The sequence below is a fragment of the Gigantopelta aegis genome, chromosome 13 (genome assembly GCF_016097555.1).
Source record: "Gigantopelta aegis isolate Gae_Host chromosome 13, Gae_host_genome, whole genome shotgun sequence".
NCBI classification, from domain to species: Eukaryota; Metazoa; Mollusca; class Gastropoda; order Neomphalida; family Peltospiridae; genus Gigantopelta; species Gigantopelta aegis.
The window spans coordinates 16,757,577-16,783,276 of record NC_054711.1 but is presented as its reverse complement, the minus strand read 5'-3'; the positions used below and the strand labels follow the sequence as shown (position 1 = coordinate 16,783,276).

At 37.7% G+C, this 25,700-nt stretch overlaps 1 protein-coding gene across 1 annotated transcript in view; it reads left to right on the top strand.

Annotated features, from left to right (window-relative positions):
* Nucleotides 1–20,974, top strand: part of LOC121387746 (acyl-CoA 6-desaturase-like) — a 36,446-nt gene extending 15,472 nt beyond the window's left edge. Inside the window, exons 4-11 of the mRNA XM_041518947.1 lie at nt 840–941; nt 9,550–9,675; nt 11,245–11,305; nt 14,425–14,501; nt 16,313–16,410; nt 17,839–18,015; nt 19,473–19,598; nt 20,333–20,974. Coding sequence (XP_041374881.1) covers nt 840–941; nt 9,550–9,675; nt 11,245–11,305; nt 14,425–14,501; nt 16,313–16,410; nt 17,839–18,015; nt 19,473–19,598; nt 20,333–20,381 — 816 coding nt within the window. The 3' untranslated portion in view covers nt 20,382–20,974. The remainder of the gene's footprint in view (nt 1–839; nt 942–9,549; nt 9,676–11,244; nt 11,306–14,424; nt 14,502–16,312; nt 16,411–17,838; nt 18,016–19,472; nt 19,599–20,332) is intronic.
* The last annotated feature ends 4,726 nt before the right edge of the window (nt 20,975–25,700 follow it).

The window sequence follows — 25,700 nt, the reverse complement described above, 5'->3', positions numbered from 1 at the left end:
GTGGATATCAGTAATCTTGACTACATGTATCAAGGCTGAATACGAGGAACGAATATTAGCCTTGATTTATGAAGATGCTTACACTGTGGTTAAACATAATTATATGTAAATAATATATTCATATACTTAACATTTGTGACATCCAATAGCCGATGTGTATTTATGCACTGGAGTGTTGTTAAACATTCATTCATTCATTCCAGAGTGACTGATTTCTTTAGTTTGTTTTGTTTAACGACACCACTAGAGCACATTAATTAATCTTTGTCTATTGGATGTCCAACATTTGGTAATTCTGACTTGTAGTCAACAGAGGAAAGCCACTACATTTTTCCTAATGCAGCAGGGTAACTTTCATATGCACTTTCCCACAGACAGGAAAGCACATACCACAGCGGTTGTGCTGGTTTGAACGGGAAAAAACCAACTCGGTCGTACAGATCCAGTGAGGTGTTTTGATCCTGCTACGCAAGCCCCTCAGGCAAGCGTGCAACTGACCCTGATGTTATTTTTTCAGTGACTATAGGTTGACTATTGTTGTCATGCACTGTACAATAAGCCAGCTATGGATCACAAGTTGACTTTATTGTGATGTGTACGGTACAAACAAATCAGCTATCTGTCTTTAATGTGAGATGTATTGTATAAACAAATCAACTATAGGTCCTTAGTTCACTTTATTGTGACGTACTGTACTATTGTTTTTATTGTTGTGCCAGATACTTGTAACAGAAAAATCAACCTCCACTAAGGAGATTCGTACCATATTCTCTCAGTAAATAAAATGTGTTGAGCACGTCGTTAAATAAAACATTTCTTTCTTTTTTCTCTTGTTTCAGCAACAAGCCGGTTGGTTACAGCATGACTTTGGCCACCTGGCCGTGTTCAGATCACTCAGGTGGAACCACATAGCGCATATATTCCTCATGAACTACTTTAAAGTGAGTCAGTGGAGGGGAGGGGTCCAACCATATACAGTGAAACCCCTCTAAACCAGACACCCTAGTAACCAAGACAAATGTCTGGTTATAAGAGGGATCTGGTTTAGAGAGGTTAAGTTCTGTCCTGGTTTTTAAAGAGGGACTCTGTAAAACGTCCAGTTTTCAGGGAATTCTGGTTTACAGAGGGTCCGGTCTTGAGAGGTTTCACTTGTCTATTTACTGTTAGCCCTTTTAATCAAGGAAATTGGCTTCACTAAAACTGTTAGTTTGTTTGTATTGTTTAAGAATACCACTACAGGGTTTCATACTTTTGACATGGGGGGGGGGGGGGGGGGGGGGGGGGGGGGGGTGGGGGGGGGGGGGGGGGGGGGGGGGGGGGGGGGGGGGGGGGGGGGGGGGGGGGGGGGGGGGGGGGGGGGGGGGGGGGGGGGGGGGGGGGGGGGGGGGGGGGGGGGTGGGGGGGGGGGGGGGGGTGGGGGGGGGGGGTGGGGGGGGGGGGGGGGGGGGGGGGGGGGGGGGGGGGGGGGGGGGGGGGGGGGATATCCCACCCATCAATCTGCAGAGCAGTGTTTTTGTACATCAGCCAATCGCATGAATGACATGCCTCCCGCGTCGTGCATTGCATGCTAGACTACTAGCACTACAACGAAAAGCATGTTCCTGGACATAGACGCAGCTCTGTAAACGATCGTCAGATGTTGATTTTGGATGAATTACACACCTCACCCACGGGTGCTCCAGTTTCCATTCAGGCTGGAACAGTATCTAGGTCAATGGCCATTGGCGGCTCCGCCTCTGAATCCGAATTTGAGGACAAGCTAGGTGCAGCAGAGTTGCTGTCGCTCAAGCGTGGTCTTTTGAATTTGATAATGAATTTATGGATGTTCTTTTCTTCATATGCAAATGGCGGAATGAATGAGCTACACGTCGCAGAGCGCGCCGCTGATTCATATAAAAGTATTTGTATAAACTGTTATATTTGTGTACTAAATATTTATTAGATGACAAGGAAACAAAAACACGATAATTGTATACAACTGATTTTATTTCACAAGATACATGAACAGTAACGATAATTTGTGATTGTAAGTAGAGAAACTAAAGGCGGCAGAGAAGTAAATCAACCAATGAGCGTTAGGTTGTATACGAATGTAGGATGATGTTAATTCAGCTCATTTAAAAAAAAAATTACCAATGTGGTTTGCAATTGAGTAAGAAATTTGATTTTGACAATAATTACACCTTTTTGCTTTTATGTTAATATAGTCGACAGTATATTATTATTTACTTCTCCGCCAGAGGAAATTTTTAAATGTATAAATTATCAGAATAAAAGTTATAAGATGGAATACATAATTTATTTTGGCGAAATTTGTGACGATTTTCACGGTTAGTGCATCAGAATCGATCAATTTCGCCGACTGTTTTGGCTGCTGGATTGTGTTCCGAGATGCCAGGAAATCGCATCTCCGGTCGTCTAAAATCCACCCTGTTCGCGATGCGCCTATAGCATGCGGTCCAATCCCCCACCTCCCATCATTTTTTTCTGGCGGAAACCCTGCACTAGAGCACATTGATTTACTAATGATTGGCTATTGGATGTCAAACATTGGGTAATTTAGATATATAGTCTTACAGAGGAGACTCGCTACATTTTGTCCATTAGTAGCAAGAGATCTTTTATATGAACCATCCTACAGACAGGATAGCACATACCACAGCCTTTGATATATACCAGTTGTGGTGCACTGGCTGGAATGAGAAAAAGCCCAATGGGTCCACCGACTGCGCATCAAGCGAGCAGTGTACCACTGGGCTACACCCTGCCTGACTAAATCAGATGCTAAAGCTTAAAATTGTTTCTGGGAAATAGACTCTACTTGAAAAAATAGCTCAGCCTTAATTGTTTTTTCTTCATTTTTCTGTCTCGTATCGGTTATGTCTTGGCGTTTTTCCATATCTTATACTTCGTTCATGATCCAGCATGATTTTAAGTACGTTTATTGTATTTCTTATGGTGCTAAAAATTCTTAGTGATATCATTTTAATTGCATTAACATTTTGGGGTGGGGTGGGGGTTTCATGTCAAGATAATTAAATGGTATACTAAGTATTGAAATGCACTGATCCATTCATCCAGCGTTTAGTACAAACAAAAGAAAGAAATGTTTTATTTAACGACGCACTCAACACATTTGATTTACGGTTATATGGCGTGTCGGACATATGGTTAAGGACCACACAGATTTCGAGAGGAAACCCGCTGTCGCCACTACATGTACTACTCTTTCCGATTAGCAGCAAGGGATCTTTTATTTGTGCTTCCCACAGGCAGGATAGCACAAACCATGGCGTTTGTTGAACCAGTTATGGATCACTGGTCGGTGCAAGTGGTTTACACCTATCCATTGAGCCTTGCGGAGCACTCACTCAGGGTTTGGAGTCTGTATCTGGATTAAAAATCCCATGCCTCGACTGGGATCCGAACCCAGTACCTACCAGCTTGTAGACCGATGGCCTAACCACGACACCACCGAGGCCGTTGTGTTTAGTACAAATCATTCTAATTGGCAACCTGTTTTGGCTTCTAGTTGAAATTTCAAAACTTGAGTGATAATCGAATTGGTAACAACTGAGAAATACCACGTAACCGGTTAAACAGAGGACAATATTTCAAAATCTGAGGTAACCGGAAGTCTGTTCACATGGTTTTTACCTAGGTAACCAATTGTTCGGTTACGTGAATTATATATGCGTAACCTGTGGGTTAACTGATCGGTTACCTCAAAGTTACATTGAAATTATATTTAAAATGCATAATTTTTAGCTCAAACAATAAGTTAAAACAACATAGAAAAGAAAACATTTGATAAAACAGTTTCTTTAATGCTGGCTAAAGTTAACAATATTGTAAAAGGACTAAATATCCGCCCAAATATTAAAACAAACTAGATTCCAGATTCCTTTTCTCGTTTTGTGATGGTCAAGTTACTTTCACTTTATCGATGGTACTTCTATACTACAGTGATGTTCCAAATGTTTGTTTTTTAAAGCTCATTATGCGATGTTAGTATTTTTCAACTTTTGCGACACTTTTGGATTCCTGTTTACGTTAAAACAGTTTTCAACATTTGTAAAATAGTATGGCTAATATACATTCCTTTAGAGATTAAATATCAGTAGATAATGTTGTATTAATATTAAGGTGGAAAAAAGTACATTATAACATTTTATCTGGACTTTTAGGGATGTTTGTAGTTTTAAAAAAACAAAAAAAACAAAACAGAAAAAAAGCTAATTTACCCTACCTAATTTTTCCCAGCAGATAACTGAAAACACATTTTTTTTCAGGCCTGAGGCCAAGACAAGTACTTAATTTGGAATACCCCCGGTATGCTTTGCCTATATGCCTATATTGTTAATGATATTCAGTTGGGGTACGATATTTCACGCAAACCTGCCACATTATCAACAAGTGATCTTTTGCATACACAGAACAGTACATACCATGACCTTTGATATACCAGTTGCAGCCAGTGATCCACAACTGGTTTAACAAAGGCTGAGGTATGTACTATCCTGTCTGTGACAACAGCGGGTTTCCTCTCAATATCTGTGTGGGCCTTGACTATATGTCCGACGCCATATAACCATAAATAAAATGTGTTGAGTGCGTCGTTAAATAGACCATTCCTTCCTTGATATACCAGTCATGGAGCACCGGCTGGGACAGGAATTAGATGATGGATCCTCTCGGGATTTGATCCTACAACCAAAGCAGGGCTCAAATCTAACGGCGACACCGACGACAATTGCCGTCGTTGAGATATAAATTGCCGTAGGTAGAAAGCATCACTTTGTGCCATCGGTTAAGCTCCTCAACAATGGTGAAATGTATACACCTGGTGTACATTATCTGCCAACATTTAACATTTGCACATTTAAAAGATGTTTACATATAACAAGATAGCCTTTCAGTCAAGTTTATTTGCTGCAAATGTCACTTTTAAAAAAATTGCCATAGGCAGGCTCAAAATTGCCGTCGGTGGACTGTTTCAATGCAAAGGGCCTAACGGCCCTTATTTACCAAGACTCATGCAATTGCAAACATGGGATGTTGTATAGAAATATAAATTGCTAAAAAGATTATAGGTAGAAAGCGTGTCTTTTCTGCCATCGGTTTAAACTGGCTCAAACAGCATTTTGGCACTCTGCCTATGCACTTTGGAGTAATGATATGAAAGCCAGCAAACCGATTTAACAGGTCATTAGCAGTTGACATAAATATTCTCAATATAACCACCACTAAATGGCTTTCAGTTCACCAATTTATTTCTGTCAAATGTCACAAAAAAAAAAATTGCCATTATGCATGTGCATAATTACTGACAGTTCCAGCTGTGATGTTTCACACAAATTGTAATTAATTCATATGAGTACTTAAGACCTGAATGAACAATGTACCGGCCAGTATTTATTGTGAAAATCTCTCTGTCTGTCTGGTCTGTCTGTGTGTGTGGGTCCTCTCTCTCTCTCTCTCTCTCGCCAAAAAAAAAAACTCCTCTCCTCTCTCTCTCTCTCTCTCCAGATTATAGGGTAGGTTTTTCGTGTCTCTCTCTCTCTCTTTCTTGCCACCCAAAGGAAAATGGCTCAAACAGCAATTTATGGCACTATCCTAGCCACAAAGCACTTTGTACAGTAATGATTATGAAAGCCAAAAGGGTACAAAATAACCGATTTTACAGGTCCTAGCAGCTTGACATAATATTTTGCAATATGTACACATCCACCACGGTTACATGGCTTTTGTGTTCACCAAAGTTCTACAATTCTATTCACCAGCCACGTGCAAATCAAAACCACTGCACGTATTATGTATGCACGTGCATATGAACACTGACAGTATCCAAGTGCAGGGTGTTCGCTTGCCTGGCCTGTGTATCTGTAATTAATATCCATATCTCATGTACTAGATAAAGATTGCCATCGAACTAGACGCAATGTAATCCAGCCCATAGGGCATTCCATGTGAAAGCACCTCTCCAGACTGTGGACCTCCCTCTCATCTCAACACTCCCTCCCTAGATCCGGTCGACCACCACTACCCCCGGGCAGCTCTACACGGGGTACGCCATTCGGGTAACGATTATTTACAGCCGCATTACCAGGTTTGCGCAGGATAGTCAAAACTTACGGTACATAATATAGGTAGGAATGATGCCAGACGTCCATTACCCACGTGTCATCAACACCACAACACCGTGGTATGCAGTGGTGCCAGATTCATCACAATTTATTTTTTGCTTCTCAACTTGTGTGGTTCAGTGAACCTAACTACACACGTATGATGGAATTATTTGTATTCATATAAACGTTTGCGGCATGCGTGCAGAAACATTCTATAGGTATATACTTCAAATCTCAATAAACAGACCTGGTCCACGTGGTAAAACCTGAATCAGGGACATTGATAGTCCCCCCAAAATTAGGCCAACAAATGTTCCATCATTTCAACGCCATTATAGCATTCTCGAGGTTGAATTGGCTAATATAGCAAATTGCAGTTTTTGATATCTTTGATTATCTAACGGTTGCCCGAAATCACATGACACAGACGCAAATGTCACAAATGGGGCAACCAGGACGTCATCCGTACTCTGGTTGCTTGATCAATGGGCAGGCGGTAATTTGTCAAAACTAATTAGAATTTGACCCTAAAAAAAATTGGGACTTGCAATACCTCCATTGATTTCCTGCATAATTATCGGAAGTATCAAATCTCCAAATGTTACGACAATGTGGTTTTAAAGTTTTCTTCTTTTGAAAATATATATAGCATGATGCCCGGGAACCTCATGGTCAAATTGACCCTGGTATGCAGGTGTACCCTCTCTCAATTTACTCTCTCTCTCAACTCTCTCCTAACTACACATCCCTCCACACTTCTCTAAGTCGTTATATCGTTCTATGGGTATATACTAACATCAAATAACATTTGTATCTGTGGTAAATAATCAGGGAGTAATAGTCCCCCAAAAGAAAATATTTTCCAGATAAAAACCTAATTAATTAGGGTGTTTTTGGTCACCCTTCTCTACTAAAAGATAGTACAATTTAGATTCTCAAGCATTGACTTGGCTAATATAGCAAATTGCAGTTAGGTTTTTATTATAAACGGTACCCGAAATTTGACACAGTCAAATGTCAAAATGGGACAACAGGCCCTACATTTGGTTCAACGTGTCTTGTGAAACAATTAGAACCCTACTTTGCAACCTCCATTTTTAGGTTCCGTGAAAACAATAAAATTTGTAGGAACCCATTTTGGTACCAATTGATTTGGAATGATCGATTTTCACCAAAATCTCATACAAAGAGACATTTTTCAAACAATATAAATTGATTTTTGACATGCCCTCATGTACATTATATTAAAAAACATGCAGGGTTTGAAAAACTAGATTGAATTACCATGGTCCATGGTCGCCAGCAGGGCCAGTTGAAAAAAAATCTTACTGGCCCTTCTCAAATTCAACTAGCCCTCCAATTTTCACACTGTAATTTAACTGCAAAGCTAAAATTAAAATTAGAGTGCTTTTTGTTGAATAATAACTGTTTGCGTTAAAGACAACCGATGAATTGATGTTTAGCTTCATTATGAATAAAGTAAAAATTCATTAAAAAAGAATGTTATTAAATTTTAAACCCATACCAACTCTAGAAAAAAAAAAAAAAAAAAAATTAAAAAGAAATCCAGTATATATAAACATATTTCTTTACGAAGTACCATTAAATTAAACGTATTAAATCTCATTTTCAATACAGGGTAAAAGATAATGCAAGATGGATGGAATAAACTTTGTGGTGATGCAAGAGGGGTGAAATTCCCAGCAAATTATTTCCTCGGGGGTGGCTGTTCTCCTAGATAGAGATCCATGGAATCATCCACTGTTTTACACAAATGCCCATTCGACTCTGCTTTGTGCAGAGATACAGCCCTGATCATGTATTACTGCTGTGTTATTCAGATTACCTTGGATGTTCCATCAATTGCCTTAAAACTTTTATCATAAAAAAGAGTTAACCTATGCAATTTGATGGTAATTTGTAAAGAAAATCTGTTTTAATTTACACTGCACTTTTACCCCCTTTAAAATGTTATTTGAGATGGTATGGGTTTAAAACTAAATACATTAAAGGGACACACCCTAGTTACGGCTAGTTGTTAACCATTACGGCGTTGTTTTTCGCTATTAAACTCATTTTTTCACAAATAAAATTGCACATTTACATACCATTTATTATTTAGAATATACATTTCCATTCACCTGAAGTGTTTTTTGGTAATCCTGGTTTTTTTAATACCACAAAATGCATTTTTCGTATTTCATAAATCGCACGCACGTCTGAGAAAAAACCGTTGAGCAGACAAGGTCTAATCTATTTTTAGAGGGGATATTTCCATTTCAATGTCACAGACGTTGGTATATCACGTGACCGTTATCATTTTGGTTCGGTTTGTTTTCTCAACATTGTTTGCGCAATCAACATCCGATTTGTTGTTGTTCATTTGTGAGATTTTTCTTCACAGTTCGTGAACATTTTCAGTAACAATAAAGTTCAGACAAGTAAGTGTCTCAATACAAAACGTTACAAACCCTTAAAACCAATAATTTTGCTAAGTCTTTCGATATCTGGAGAGGGGATACAACCAGGACAGAACAGTTGGAACATGTCCAGGAGAGGTGAAAGAAACGCACCCCAAGTCTGTGAAATTTGTCGTGACGTAGGCATTGTTGTGCTTCGAGCGACATCTACCGGTGACATCAGAATACTAACTTTCAAAATTATTTCAAGCAATTGGGACATGTGGATTCCCATGGTATTTATCGATATAAAACCTGCTTTTTCACTCCATTTGATAGAAACGTGATCTAAGTGTGTTACAGGTTTGTAGATTAACCAAATTATAATTTATTTTCGCTGGATGGAACTAGGGTGTGCGGCTTTAATATGTTTTTATATGAATTTTATCTTTATTCATTATGTTGGCTCTGTCAGAATATTGAACATGTTCTAGGTCTTCTGCTGCCAGATCTGTCGTGTGTTTTGTCACATTCGATTCAGCATAAGTGTGTTTCTTTTTTTAACTACCATACTCGCCAGACACTGAAATCGCTGGTTGCCCAACGGACTACCTTTGTAAAATTCTTAATCGCCTTTAGCCAATAAAGGTCACCACGGGCGACCGGGCGACTGCTAATTTTCAACCCTGCGCATGTTGATATAATAATCATGGGGAAACAAAATTTCGGTTTTGTGATTTTACCGACACAATTCCGGGTACGATTGTTACTGTGAAATCCAAACGCCTGCTTGTGCTGTCTTGTTTGTAGGGTGGTGCATACACATGTATAAAAGATCCCGTGCTACTAATAAAAAAATTGTAGCATGATTTCCTCTCTAAGACTATATGTAACAATTAGCAAATGTTTGACATCCAGTAATCAATGATTAATAAATCAATGTACTCTAGTGGTGTTGGTAAACGAAACAAACTTTAACTTTTCATAATTTCGATACACATATGTTAATTTTCGTTCTACAGGGTGTTTCTTCCGAGTGGTGGAATTACAGACACTACCAACATCATGCAAAACCAAACATCGTGAGGAAAGATCCTGATGTTCGACTCGAGATGGTCCACATGATAGGGAAGACAATCCCAGTTGAGGTCAGCATATTTTTTATTATTTGTGTTATTATCATTTTAAGTTGATAGGGGAGACCATTGCATACTTTTTACTATTTATGTGATATCATTTTAAGATGATAAGGGAGACAATTCCAGTTGAGGTCAGCGTACTTTTAATGATTATTCATGTTATTATCATTTAAAGATGATGGGGAGACAATTCTATACTTTTATTTGTATTTTATTGTCATTTTAAAATGATATGGGAGACAATTCCAGTTGAGGTCAGCATACTTTTAATGATTATTCATGTTATTATCATTTTAAGATGAAGGGGAGACAATTCTATACTTTTATTTGTATTTTATTGTCATTTTAAAATGATATGGGAGACAATTCTATACTTTTATTTGTATTTTATTGTCATTTTAAAATAATAAGGGAGACAATTCCAGTTGAGGTCAGCATACTTTTAATGATTATTCATGTTATTATCATTTTAAGATGATGGGGAGACAATTCTATACTTTTATTTGTATTTTATTGTCATTTTAAAATGATAAGGGAGACAATTCCAGGAGACAATTCCAGTTGAGGTCAGCATACTTTAATGATTATTCATGTTGTTATCATTTTAAGATGAAGGGGAGACAATTCTATACTTTTATTTGTATTTTATTGTCATTTTAAAATGATAAGGGAGACAATTCTATACTTTTATTTGTATTTTATTGTCATTTTAAAATAATAAGGGAGACAATTCCAGTTGAGGTCAGCATACTTTTAATGATTATTCATGTTGTTATCATTTTAAGATGATGGGGAGACAATTCTATACTTTTATTTGTATTTTATTGTCATTTTAAAATGATAAGGGAGACAATTCCAGTTGAGGTCAGCATACTTTAATGATTATTCATGTTATTATCATTTTATGATGAAGGGGAGACAATACTATACTTTTATTTGTATTTTATTGTCATTTTAAAATGTCGTTAAGCATTCATTCATATATGGGTGCAGGATGTAGCCCAGTGGTAAAGCGCTCGCTTGATGCGCAGTCGGTTTGGGATCGATCCTCATCTGTGGGCCCATTGAGCTATGTCTTGTTCTAGCCAGTGCACCCCATCTGGTATATCAAAGGCCATGGTATGTACTACCCTGTCTGTGGGATGGTACATATAAAAGAACCTTTGCTGCTAATCGAAGAGTAGCCCATCAAGTGGCGACAGCAGATTTCCTCTCTCAATATCTGTGTGGTCCTTAACTATATGTCTGACACAATATAACCTTAAATAAAATGTGTTGAGTGCATTGTTAAATAAAACATTTCTTTCTTTCTTTCATTTAATTTTAGTTTGACAAATATTGAACAGCAGTTCTGTTACTAAAATTTTGTAAAAATTATTAAAATGTATCCATTAATTTTCAAGATTTTAGGATACCGATATGAATTTGTTACCCTTTGTACCCTTTGTATGAGCAAAATCTGAGATGGTGTGGTCACTGGTTGATTTGATATGGAATGGCCTATGTATTAAAAGTGTAACACAAATTTAATATGACTTACTTGGCATACTTGCTCATAATTATTAATCTCTTTTTCAGTGGGGGAAAAAGAAGAAAGGTTATTTGCCTTATCAACATCAACATAAATATTTTTATTTCAGTAAGTATATTTTGGGTTTTTTCAATTTAATAATGAAAGTTACAATACACGACACACAGAGGTGCAGAAATGGAAAATATCTCACTAGTCTGTCAGGTCAATACCAACTAAAATATACTGGTCTAACAACATTGCTTAGGTCTCACTACACAGATGTCATCTGCCATTGAAATCCATGTTAAATTGCCCATCTTCAAATGAAGATTCCCAACATACACCATTGCGAACATACATGATGTAAGCATTTATTTTCACTCCAAAATTGAGAATATTTCCATCTCAGTTTTTTTGCTATATGACCGCATCTGGCTGTAGTACCGGTCCGAACAGGTGGTTCATTAATTATCCAATTCATTCCGGCTGTCTCTTCCGCTATACACCCATGTCCCAAAAAGTCAATGCACAATATTACAAAATAACATGGGGGGGAAAAAAATACAGCCAGCAGGTTACCATTAACCTTTAGACTACTGGATTAATTTTTAACAAAAACCACGTTGAATGGGTACAAGTTTATAATTTTTACTCACATATATTCACTTAAATGTTTCATAAATACATGAAATAAAGTTCATATATGAATCGGTAAGTATTATTTTCGTGTCTTTTTTTTGTAATTTTTATTATTTTAGATCGGCTAATGGTGATTAAAATTAGGCAAAAAATCGAAAAAGTTGCGTTTACGTACGGGCATTTGTGGCCAGCTGTCCAGTATTTATGTCCATTATTCCCGATAACAGTGGTTTTCTGACCAGAATTTTTTTTAAAACCCGAACTACGATTCATATTGCAATATTTGGTAATTTTCGTTGTTGGTAAAACGATCAAATTTATTATCAAATTAGCTGTTACAATCAGCTATCGATCCCTGAAAATTACCGCGACGTGCCGCCATTGTTGTCAAGCGAAAATACTTGCCGAAAACCACTTTTTTAACTCAAAATTTCAAGGTATTTTCAATTGAAAAAATCAAAACAAAAACCACCATTTTGAAAAAAAAACTTTTTTCTTTAATTATATTTCCGTTTCCGGTGAGTGTCGTGTGCAAAACGGCGGGGAAATATGAATTGGGGAATGCACTGTATACAGTGTACAGTATATCGACTGACGTGACGTCGGGCGAGATATCTCGCCTGCAGTAGTCAGAAGGTTAAACATACATATTGTTTTAATTCTTAATTCCTAGAAGTGAATATGTGAAGCATAACATGTGTCACAATTAAGAACTATAGTGGACCATGGTGAATGAACTCTCACCCGGAAGTGATCTGTGTAGTGAGATTTTTGTCCATCAGTCTACAGCACAATATTTTTATAATACAAACTGCACTTTAAATGATGAGTCGGTGAAATCAATTTACTTTTTTTTATTCCAATCTTTGATACTAATTTTAATGTCTGAAATAAACAGAATAAAGTACTATAAAATACTTTTATGTTCACAAGATTAAATTTTCACTTTAATAAAAATGAGTCAATTTGTGAGCATTAATTTTTGCAAATGCCCCATTCTCTCAATAAAAAAACCCCAACTAAATATACTCTTCAAAAGAAGAAACGCAAAACCACATTGTCGTAACATTTGGAGAATTGATTTAATTATTGAATGGTGAGTCCGATAATTACCAAATGTTGCAGGATTGTTCACAATTCACTCTAGTCCATTGTGAGTAAGTGATAGGACACACCACCAAGGTCAAGGTCATCTGGAGTCAATACCGGGTGTGGCCTCCGCGTGTGTTGACAACTGCCTGGCACCGCCTGCCCATTGAAGCAACCAGAGTACGGATGACGTCCCGGGGGATGGTGGCCCACTCGGCCTGCAAGGCTGCTGCCAGCTCGGGCAGGGTCTGGGGCCGTGGTTGTCGCTGTCGGAGGCGTCGGTCCAACTCGTCCCATAGATGCTCAATTGGGTTCAAATCCGGTGATATCGATGGCCAAGGAAGGACATTAATGTTGTTTGTTCTGTAGGAAAGCCGTGCTGTGAAGGCCTCGCGTTGTCATGTGTGGAACACTGCGTTGGCGTTGGCCATAACTGGAACGATGTGTGGCCGGAGGATCTGGTCAAGTGTAGCCCTGTGCATTCAGGTTGCCCTGCACGTGGACCAGGTCAGTTCTGCCAGTGTGTGAGATGGCTGCCCACACCATGACACTACCCCCGCCGAATCTGTCCACTTCCTGCAACGCAGTTTCACCCGCATAACGTTCACCACGACGCCTCTATACACGCGACATCTTCCATCATGACGTCGGAGCAGAAATCGGGACTCGTCACTGAACCACACCTGTCTCCATCGCAGTTGAGGCCATTGTCGATGAATCTGGCACCACTGCAGTCGGGAGTCGACGGTGTTGTGGTGTTAAGATGACACCTCGAACTGGACGTCTGGCACGAATTCCTACCTCATGTAGGCGGTTCCGTATGGTCTGGGTCGGATATCCTGCGCAAACCTGGTATTGCTGCGGCTGTGGAGGTGGCAGTAGTCAATCGTTCCCGAAGGTGGCGTACCCGGATGTAGCGGTCCTGCCCGGGGGTAGTGACCCGTGGTCGACCGGATCTAGGGAGGTCACGTGTTGATCCATGTTGCTGGTAACGGTCCCACAGTCTGGAGATGGTGCTTGGGGGACACATGGAATGCCCTGGCAACGGCCGTTCTGGATTCGCCTGCGTCTAGTCGGCCGATGGCATTGTTTCTCTGCGGTTCACTGAGACGTGGCATGTCCTGGATTGTCAACTGTCGGCCAGATACAGAGGCCAGGCAAGCGAACACCCTGCACTTTTATACTGTCGGTGTTCATGTTGCACGTGCAGACAACGCACGTGCAGTGGTGACATGGTTTGCACGTGGCTGCGTTTTTGCGAATATTCACATTTTGGAACTTTATTGTACAGTAGCTGCGTTTTATCGAATGTAACCGTGGGAATGTGTTTGGGACATGCAATGACCTTATATTCACAAAGCATGAACCGGTAGGAAACATAAAATCGGAGTTATAACCCATTTGTACCCTTTTGCGTTTCTTTTTTTGAAGAGTATATTAAAAAAAACTAATAAAAGAATATTATCTCAGAAACTGGCATATGAATATTTTATGTGTTTTTCTTCTCTTTTTTTCAGTTTTACCTCCATTGCTTCTACCCATATATTTCAACTTTGAAGTTCCTTTCTTTTTACTAAAGAGAAAACTGTGGATGGTAAGATAACTTCAGGTGCTTGTTTTAGTGCAGATCATAGAACAGAGCTCAAAATAGCAGCCTCTGAAAAGCAAAAAAGTAGTTCTTTTTTTCAGACCATACACCCCTACTACCCCCCCCCCCCCCCCCCCCCCCCCCCCCCCCCCCCCCCCCCCCAAATTGCAGGTCAATTCTGGAGAGACCGATATATGTACGATTATCTCACCTGCTATTTAGCTTATCATTATCTTATATTTTATTCTTGCTCCAGCCAGTTCACCATGACTGGTATATCAAAGGCCGTGGTATGTGCTATCCTATCTGTGGAATGGTGCATATAAAAGATCCCTTGCTACTAATGGAAAAGAGTAGTCCATTAAGTGGCGACAGTGGGTTTCCTCTCTCAATATCTTTGTGGTCCTTAACCTTTAGACTACTGGATTAATTTTTAACAAAAACCACGTTGAGTGGGTACAAATTTATAATTTTTACTCGCATATATTCACTTAAATGTTTTATAAATACATGAAATAAAGTTCATATATGAATCGGTAAGTATTATTTTCGTGTCTTTTTTTGTAATTTTTATTATTTTAGATCGGCTAATGGTGATTAAAATTAGGCAAAAAATCGAAAAAGTTGCGTTTACTTACGGGCATTTGTGGCCAGCTGTCCAGTATTTATGTCCATTATTCCCAATAACAGTGGTTTTTTAACGTTGTTGGTAAAACTGATCAGATATTTTTTGTCACAAACCCGAACTTACAATTCAAGCGGAAAATATTGCCGAAAATCATTTTTGGGTACATTTTTCGTTGTTGGTAAAATCGATCAACAAAAGCCACCATTATTATCAAAAATCTTTTTTTTTTCTTTTATTATATAGCTGTGCAAAACAATATGAATTGGGGAAGCTGTATCGTGTCCCTAAAAATTGACGTCGGGCGAGATGCCGCCATTGTCAGAAGGTTAAACAATGTCCGAAATAACTTAAAAAAAATGAAAAATTACCGCGACGTGCCGCCATTGTTGTCAAGCGAAAATACTTGCCGAAAATCACTTTTTGAACTCAAAATTTCAAGGTACATGTATTTTCAATTGAAAAAATCGAAACAAAAGCCACCATTTTGAAAAAAAATCTTTTTTCTTTTATTATATTTCCGTTTCCAGTGAGTGTCATGTGCAAAACGGCGGGAAATATGAATTGGGGAATGCACTGTATACAGTGTACAGTATGTCGACTGACGTGACGTCGGGCGAGATATCTCGCCTGCAGTAGTCAGAAGGTTAACCATATGTCCGACACAATTTAACCGTAAAAAAAATGTGTTAGTGCGTCGTTAAATAAAACATTTCCTTCCTTTCTCTTATATTTTTATTTCAGTATGCTTTAAACGACCTAATTTTGTTTTACACACCATCACAAATCCTCCCTTTACCCTCTGCTGTCTTATATCTAACATGAAAACGGAGACTTTTTTGTTGTTTTACTATACAGACATTAAATTGGGGGATTGTGTTATAAGGATTTTACCAGACTCATAAATATGATTTAATACAGATCTTTTGGGATTCCGCCTTACAATCTTACGTTTCCAACCCAGAATCTGGGATTTGCAGAAGTACAGTCGTGTTATATTCGCAGCCTTCTAAATATATATTAAACAATTTTAAATGTTGTTGTGGCACCCGCTACCCCACCACCACTATATCATTCCTGAAAATCTTCTGAAGTGTTGTTTAAAAGAACATTCATTTTTATTTGTTCATAATATTATGAATGTTTACAGTATAAACTGCCATTGAATCTTGTTTCATGTTGTGTTTTTCAGGAGGCGTGTATAACTGTAACATTCTTCATCCGGTGGGAAATCATGTTTTCATCGTTTCTAGGATATGGGGGTGCTTTATTATACTACTTATTTGTACGGTAAGTCCACCGGTATTAAATTAGACTAAGGCTTAAGCTGCTTTCTCATATACCTAGTGTGCGACAATGACAAAATCATTCCGCATTTTAAGGGCCTATCACATGCATGTGCAGATATGCATACATTTTTCATATACCTGCGTTTGCCTTGGATGTACGGAATGATCAGGAAACTTACAAGTAAACAGATATGATAATATGTGTGTCATTATGCTGTGTAACAAAATTTGCTACATAATTTAATTTTTAAAAGAGCACTGCGTGCTGCGTGAAAAAATATTTCACAAATTTAGTGAACAACTATTAAATGCAGACCTTGCCGTTAAGTTTATTCAGTGGTAGCCAACCGGGCTACCAGGTTATAAAATCTAGTAGCCCTCAGTAAAAATTGATAACCCCATAACTTTTTTTTTTAAAAAGAGAAAAAAAAAAAAGGAGAAAAAAGCAAAACCGCGATTGAGTTATGGTTTAGTTTAGACTTCAGTTGGCGGCAAATAGTCTTGATAATACAAAGTGTTTGTTATAAGAAGGCGTAAATACAACAGGCTGTGTTGTTGATTGTCATAAATGACTACGAATAGATAACCCATGATCCAAATGAAAATTCCATGACCCGTACGAACCATGTATATCTGGTTACTGAACTACATCAAATTATTTGTAATTGTCCGCTATGTTACAAAAAATACTACCACTGGCAAATACACATATATACTCCTTTATTTCACTAAATCATATTGCGCAACTGCCACCGGTGGGTCATGCTAAGGGAACAGTTAACAGTTACAGCGACTCCTGGCAGCAGAGAGCGCACGCACATGAAAGGTGGAATTTCAGACACTGATTCATTAAACATCTTGTTGATTGTGGAGTGACTGGACATGCCAAAACATTTGGTAGTGCGGCAGACTACTGAGGTTAGACAATTGGTGAGTCTGAGTGAGAAATCGGTAGCCAAAACGCCCCGGTCTGCTGCTAAGGTCAAGGGGAAAATTGTAACCAGACTAAAGGTACATGTAAAAACAACCTGAATCTGTCGTTCACTAAATAATTACTTTTGGGATGTTCGGACCAGTCTACTTTACATAGGGGGAATATATGCTATATGTTGAGATCCGGTTATGTTGAAAAGAAATTAGTTATATTGAATATTATGTGATAGAATCGGGGTTAATACTGCAGCCTAAAAAGACCCTATTTCATTATTTTATCAGAGACAACATTCAAACAACTAGATGTTTTTATGTGGTCTTTTCAAACCATGCATCTTCTATGCTTTATTGGGTTGGTTGGATGTGTGCTGTAGGGGAGACATTTAATGATAGTTGTTTTTTTAATTCAGTATTTTCTATGCATTTGTGGGTAGGTTGGGGGTATGCTATTGGTGGGGACATTATTATTTTTTCAAATTGTATCTTGTATATCCAGGTTTCTAGAGAGTCACTGGTTTGTGTGGACGACCCAGATGAACCATATACCGATGGAGGTGGACCACGAGAAGCACCGCGACTGGGTCCCCATGCAGCTCGCGGCCACCTGTAATGTTGACAGCTCGCTCTTCAACGACTGGTTCACCGGACATCTCAACTTCCAGATCGAGCACCAGTCAGTGGCACCAGTTTCTTATCTTACAGGCATTCACTTAGGCTTGAATAATAATATAACTTGTAGAAGCATCACGAGGGGTATATGGCTTTTTATGTACCCTCTGTGTGTAAAAGAGCACACAGAGGGTACATAAAAAGCCATATACCCCGAGAGATGCTTCTACAACGAATTTATCTTGCCGACATGTTAAACCATATAGCCAAATAATCAAAATAACACCAAACAATAATTGTTAACAATTTATTAACGGAGCCGTACCACGCGGACGCGAACGAAACCACTTGCCAGTGACGAAAAATAGTTCCATCGATAAACGAGTTTTTAACTTCAAATGTTTGTAATACGAAATTGTCTGAAACAGATAATAATAATTTTAAAAAACTTTATTTATTTATAATCTAATTATTGCTTTAGCATTAACTGGGGTCTAAGGGATTTGTCCAGTGACAAACAACCAATGAGATAAAAGAATTTTACATGAAGGTGAGATAACACAATTTTCGTTCCATATTTGGAGTGGGACGTAGCTGACTGGTAAAGCGTTCGCTTGATGTGTGGTCGGTCAAGGATCGATCCCCGTCGGTGGACCCATTGGGCTATTTCTCGTTCCAGCCAGTGCTCCACAACTGGTGTAGCAAAGGCTGTGGTATGTACTATCCTGTCTGTGGGATGGTGCATATAAAAGATCCCTTGCTGCTAATCAAAGAGTAGCCCATGAAGTGGCGACGGCGGGTTTCCTCTCTCAATATCTGTGTGGTCCGTAACCATATGTCTGATGCCATATAATCGTAAATAAAATGTGTTGAGTGCGTCGTTAAATGAAACATTTCCTTCCTTTATTTAATAATTATAGTGGTTACAAATAACAGGGAAATTATATTAATTACCAACTAACTGGTATTGAATTTGGAAATTTCATTTTAGAAAAAATCGTAAAAACGATATTCATCCAGGGGTGGGACGTAGCCCTGTGATAAAGTCCATTGGGCTATTTCTCATTCCAGCCAGTGCTCCATGACTGGTATATCAAAGGCCATGGTTGTGCTATCCTGTCTGTGGGATGGTGCATATAAAATATCTGTCTCTTGCTACTAATGGAAAAACTTTGTGGGTTTCCTCTCTAAGACTGTATGTCAAAATTACCAAATGTTTCACATCCTATAGCCGATGATTAATAAATCAATGTGCTCTAGTGGTGCCGTTAAACAAAAACAAACTTTAACTTCATCAACATGCACAAATTAGATTGTAAAAATATTGGTATTCGGTCGAGAGAGAAGCATTGTAAAAAATATTGGTATTCGGTCGAGAGAGAAGCATTAATAGAAAGCAATGTTTGTGTCAGGTGAATAACATGATGGTACTTTGCTATCATTTTAAAAGTAAGGATGTAGTCGACGTTAAATTTGATGCATGATTTCCAGCCACGTAATTTTTGTGTGTTTTACTTTCAGTTTGTTTCCGACCATGCCACGACACAACTACATCAAAATTCAGCCCCTTGTGAAAAGTTTGTGCAAGAAACATGGACTAAACTATGAATCAAAACCTTTGTTGAAAGCTTTCCAAGACATTGTCGGGTTAGTATATTCAAATACAAGTCTTAAACCTTTGTTGAAAGCTTTCCAAGACATTGTCGGGTTAGTATATTCAAATACAAGTCTTAAACCTTTGTTGAAAGCTTTCCAAGGCATTGTCGGGTTAGTATATTCAAATACAAGTCTTAAACCTTTGTTGAAAACTTATGATGTAAATCAAAAACGTTTATCGATATTCCTTACCTTTTGATTTAGGAGTGGAGGTCTAGCTCAGTGGGTAGAGCCTGAGGTACATGGTATGTAGGATCAAACCCCCTCTGTGGATCCGGGGCGGAATTTAGCTCAGTCGGTTGAGCACTTGCCTTGGGTGCTTGCGTCGCAGGATCGAACCACCTCAGTGAATTGGTTCAAACTGATTGGGGTTTGTTTTCGTTCCAGCCAGTGCACCACGACTGGTCAAAGGCTGTGGTATGTGCTTTCCTGTCTATGGGAAAGTGCATATAAAAGATCCCTTGCTGAATTAGGAAAAATGTAGCGGGTTTCCTCGGATGACTTTGTCACAATTGCCAAATGTTTGACATCCAACAGCCAATGATCAATTAATCAATATGCTCTAGTGGTGTTGTTAAACAATATCAGACCAATTTCCGACACTAATTCTCTTTTATTTATTATTTATATCCATCATGATTGCATCTGAACATTTCTGATGATGGTGGATCTAAAATACAGGTATTAATAAACTGTTAAATAAAACATTTTGTCTTTATTTTCAGGTCACTGAAAAAATCCGGTGAACTCTGGTATGAAGCTTACAACCTATGAGCATCCCTGTGTTTGAAACAATCAAAACCAGAACACTGTTATAGCTGTATCACTGACTAGCCAATCTAATGAACAAATAGATTATCATCACTTTGTTACAAGGTCTCACCGAAGACTTGATTTTTTCTTGGAGTCACTGATGTAAAATTTTCTTCATGACACCAAATGGGCTTTCAGTGTCCTTTTCTTTTCTTTTCTGGTTGTTTTTTTTTTCAGTGTTTTACCGGTGAACCTAAATTTATTTTAATTGGAACTTGGATTGCAATTTTTTTGGACAATTCTGGTTCATGGTCTGTTATTGTGATGCAAAATACTGAACATTTGTTGATGCAAAAAACAACAACTTTTTAAACAAAAATCAAGTTGGTTAATTGGATGAACAACTGTGAGTCCGGCATTATATAAATTTGCTACCGGTGAGAACATTAAGTTTTAGCCTGCAAATCAGGGGTTTTTTTGTTATTTTAGTATGTACCAAAATACTGAAATTCGGTTGTTGCCAAAAAATTATGTTGATTGATTGGAATAATGGCAGACCATCATGATCTGATATATAAATTTGATACCAGTGAAAATATACTGAAATAAAACAATAAGGGAACAATTGATGTTGTAGACCAAATTTTAGTCACTATTAGAATCGAAGCACACCGGGTCTGGGTCTGGCAAAGATGTCATGGCTGGTGTATTTTGACGTCTGGGTCTGTAACTGTTATGTGTTTTTAATATATATCAGGGCTAACTCTGGGGGAGCAAAACAATTCGCCAAATTGTCTATTAAACTTAAACATTTGCAGACATAGTCAGTTATTTTCTAAAAAAAATTTTAAAATTATTACCGTATATCGCTGTGTATTAGCCGACTCCATGCATTAGCCGACCCCCTAGTTTCACCCTCCAAATCGGCTTTAAAATTATCGACCTTGTATATAAGCCGACCCCCCTATATAAAACTAACCAAGTCAGATGTCTGTGTGGTCTCTACAAAATGACAAAGTACATCTGCTTTCAAACGTCATTTGTCACAGCAAACTTATCCGGAAGCAGTAGCCGATTTCTATTTATAGAAACGGTGTCCGGTTAATTTATTTCTCGTAAAATATAAGTACCAAGATAGCGAAATATACCTAAACATTCTTGATTGCAGCCACACGTTAAAAACACAGTGACTGTTTGCATTGTTGATTGTGCTAATCGGTCTTTTCATTACTAGTCGGCTATACCCTACCATACCCAACCACCCGTGTCGATTAATCCCAAGCCGACAAACAAAACAAATGAAGCTGGAACAATTAACGTGTTCACCGGTTTAGTAAGCAGTTTTGTAATGACACGTGACCTGCGAAGTTTTCCGAAATTGTTTTGATCGGTCACCATTTATTGTTGTTTAAACAGATAAATATTACTAAATAACTTTTAAACACCAACATTTATTAAAGATGAACATATATATACAATTTTAATATCTTTTATTTGTAATAGCTTGTGTTAAAATGCAATATTAAACCTTTATGAAAGCGGAAATGCAGAGCACAATAATGACAATAGATCGAGTCGAGCCGTGACGTCACTATTCTAACTTTACATTTCCAATAAAATGTTGACTCCTTAGATAAGCCGACCCCAGCCTTTGACTTGATAAATTTTGTATCAAAAAGTCGGCTAATACACAGCGATATACGGTACATGAAATTATTTCGCCAAACTAAAATAAAATTCACCAACTGCTTTCAAAATTCGCAATTGGCGAATTTGGCGAGTGCCAGAGCTAGCCCTGTATATTAATATGTTCATATATTTAGATAAATTACTTATATAAGCATCAACAATACGAAATCCACATTGATTAATATACACCTTTCCTGTTGGTGGTTATGAAGATAAATGAATGAGTAAGGTTCGAACATCGTGCAGCTGCCAGTCTGGCAGTGTGAAAATATAGCACATATTCTACGACGTCGATTGTCAGGGGCCCAATTTACAACAGTCTCTTAGGCTCTGCTAGACAACAAAGCATCCTTTTTGCAAGTCTTTTAGCATAGCACTGCGAGATCGCAAACTTGCTAGAGTTTAGTGAATTAGGTCCCAGATCTGTAGTTGACATCAACACAGACGTGGCGTGTTTTGTTACATTTGATTAAATGCGTTTTATTTTGAACTGGCACCATATTTGCCAGACCCAGATCCGGTGTGTTTTGGGCCTTAGCGTGGTAATGTTTGTACAAGTACAGAGATGTGATGTGAGGTTGAATGTCAGTAACTCTGTTAACTTTCCTGACACTATGGACGAGGCTTTTTGTTGCAGTCACGCTTTCCTATTAGTATCTGTGTGATCCCATATTTTTTTCTGTCGGTATAGATATATAAATTTTATACCAGTGAAAGACCATAAGGACTACTTTACGTATATGGATGTGAGCATGGGTTTGACCATTTGGGGGTGATCAAGAATGCATTCAGAAAGGTGAGATGGGTGAGATGGGTGTGGGGAAAATACCTTGAAAAATCCAACTTAATTCATGATAATAATATATTGTCACAGCAAAGATACTTCACTGCTACTTAAAGTAGTTTCGTTATGCACCAATCATTGAATAAGTTGACTGTTAATTCTAACCTGAGAAATACAACTACATGTATTTGCCAATTGATGTTTTATTAAGTTTTAGTTTTTTTCTCTCAGTATTTTAGCCATTTCTGGACTCAAGCGTAACTTTTTAAGTTACAACATGTATGTATATTTCTTGCCAAATTAAGTTATGTTTATTTCTTACCAATGTTACTTAAGTTTGAGCCCTGAATTTAGTTACATTTTGTGAGTTTATATCTTTGATGAAGTTCAGGTTTTGATATAATGGGTATAAAGTTAAAGATTATGCTGCTGTAGGTGAGTAACACTTTTCTTGGTGCCTATTCAAAAATGTTGTGCCATTGGAGGCCAGTAATTTCAACCCCTGAAGTAGTCATATTTTCCCTTTTTTTTTTTTTTTTAGCAAATTGAGACCTCTGTGTGTGTGTGTGTGTGTTTGTATGAATGTGTGTACATGTATGTGTGATTAATCGAGTTTGTCTACAATGTGTTATGAACTGATTTCATTTTACAAATTGCAAGAAGAGAAGAAAAAAGTGCTATTTTGAGTTATATTTGTATGCTAATATATACATAGCATTCCATGTCTTATATCAAAACCCAACAATATTTTTATTTTGTTTTGTATCATTTTATTAATGAAGAACTCCCTAAAATGAACTAATTTCCAAATGATAAAGTAATGGTGTGGTATAGTCCCAGAACAAGGGAGGTATGTAGCCCAGTGGTAATGTACTCGCTTGATGCGTGCTTGGTCTAGGATCGATCCCCGTCGGTGGACCCATTGGGCTATTTCTCGCTCTGTACAGCCAGTGCACCACAACTGGTATATCAAAGGCTGTGGTATGTGCCATCCTGTCTGTGGGATGGTGCATATAAAAGATCCCTTGCTACTAATGAAAAAAATGTAGTAGGCTTCCTCTCTAAGATTGTCAAAATTACCAAATATTTGACATCCAATAGCCGATGATTAATAATTCAATGTGCTCTAGTGGTGTTTTAAACAAACAAAACTAGTCCCTGAATCAGTCAATACTCAGTTTGTACTGTTCATTTGCTTGAAACAAAACTGTATTGTTATAACCATTACTAAACAATCCACCTTCGGTAGCCCTAATATGCAGGGTATGCTTCAAAAGGGTATTTTTGTTTATTTGTTATGTCCAAGTGTGAAATAAATAAATGTAAATATGATGATGCAATGAAGATAATCATATTAAATCCGAAATTGAAGAATTGTTGCAATAATGATTTGTAGATATGTCTTAACGTTTTAAATGTACAATTAAAAAATAAATAAAAAATTGGTGAGTGTATTTAATAAAATATTTAAAACCTTTATGAAGAAAATTTGATTTATTTTATTTTTGTTATGAATTTCAGGGTTTAAGCTGGAGCCAAAGGTTATTAGCAGTTTGGCAAATTGTGTCGGAAATGATGTAGCCAATTTCAAGTTTGAGATGGTCAAAGAAAATATTAATAAATTAATATTTTATGGCAGTGTATTTCTTTGATTTAAAAAAAAAAAAAAAAATCAAATTAATAATGAAATATTGTCACCAGATACAACTTCACTCAATATTTGGTGATTTGGCTGACAGTTTTAAACCCTTGATTTCCTAGCATTTGTTCACAGAAATTAATTGTTCTTAATAACAATGTGTTTCATATATATTTTTCCTGAAATTGACCAACATTTTGTTTGAAATAAAATGAAACATTTTGGCAACTAACGAACTGTATAGTTGGGTTTTCATTGTAAGTAGCTGTTGTAAATAATACAAAAATAAACTCTTAAAATTATTTTTAAAAATTATAATAATAAACAAAAATTGTAATGATAGTTAAATGTTGTTTAAAGACACCTAAGCCCATAAGAGGAATACTTGCTGGTAGGTACTGGGTTCGGATCCCAGTCGAGGCATGGAATTTTTAATCCAGATACCGACTCCAAACCCCGAGTGAATACTCCGCAAGGCTCAATGGGTAGGTGTAAACCAATTGCACCGGCCAGTGATCCATAACTGGTTCAACAAAGGCCATGGTTTGTGCTATCCTGCCTGTGGGAAGTGCAAATAAAAGATCCCTTGCTGCCTGTCGTAAAAAAGTAGCTTATGTGGCTACAGCGGGTTTCCTCTAAAAAACAGTGTCAGAATGACCATATGTTTGACGTCCAATAGCTGATGACAAGATAAAAAATCAGTGTGCTCTAGTGGCGTCGTTAAATAAAACAAACATTACTCTTTTCTTTGAAAAAAAAAAGGTCATCTGCTACAGTCTCCTTCATAGGTTATTCCTATAGAAAAAAAGGCTACACATTTTTTTTTACACAACTTTTCCATAGGCAGGACAGTAGTTACGTCAATGTTTGATGTACCAGTTATGGGGCAATGGTAGGGATGAGGGGGAAACCCAAATCCATCTAACCTGTGTGAACACTACCACAAAGCCCGACACTGCCCATTTTACTAGGCAACAACTGGGTGTCCAAGTAATGATTGTGTTGTAACAAATTAGACACAAATCGTGAACCACTACCCTAAATTCACCAATGTGTGTGTGAATCCCTTAAGCATTTGTGTCCATAGAGAATAATACAGGAGTGGCCGTTAGATAACATTTATCTCACGAGTTGTTGTAAAATGTATCTAACAAGCTAACGAGTTTGATAAGTTTTTAAACAACGAGTTGTGAAATAAATAGTATCTAACATACATGAATGTATTATT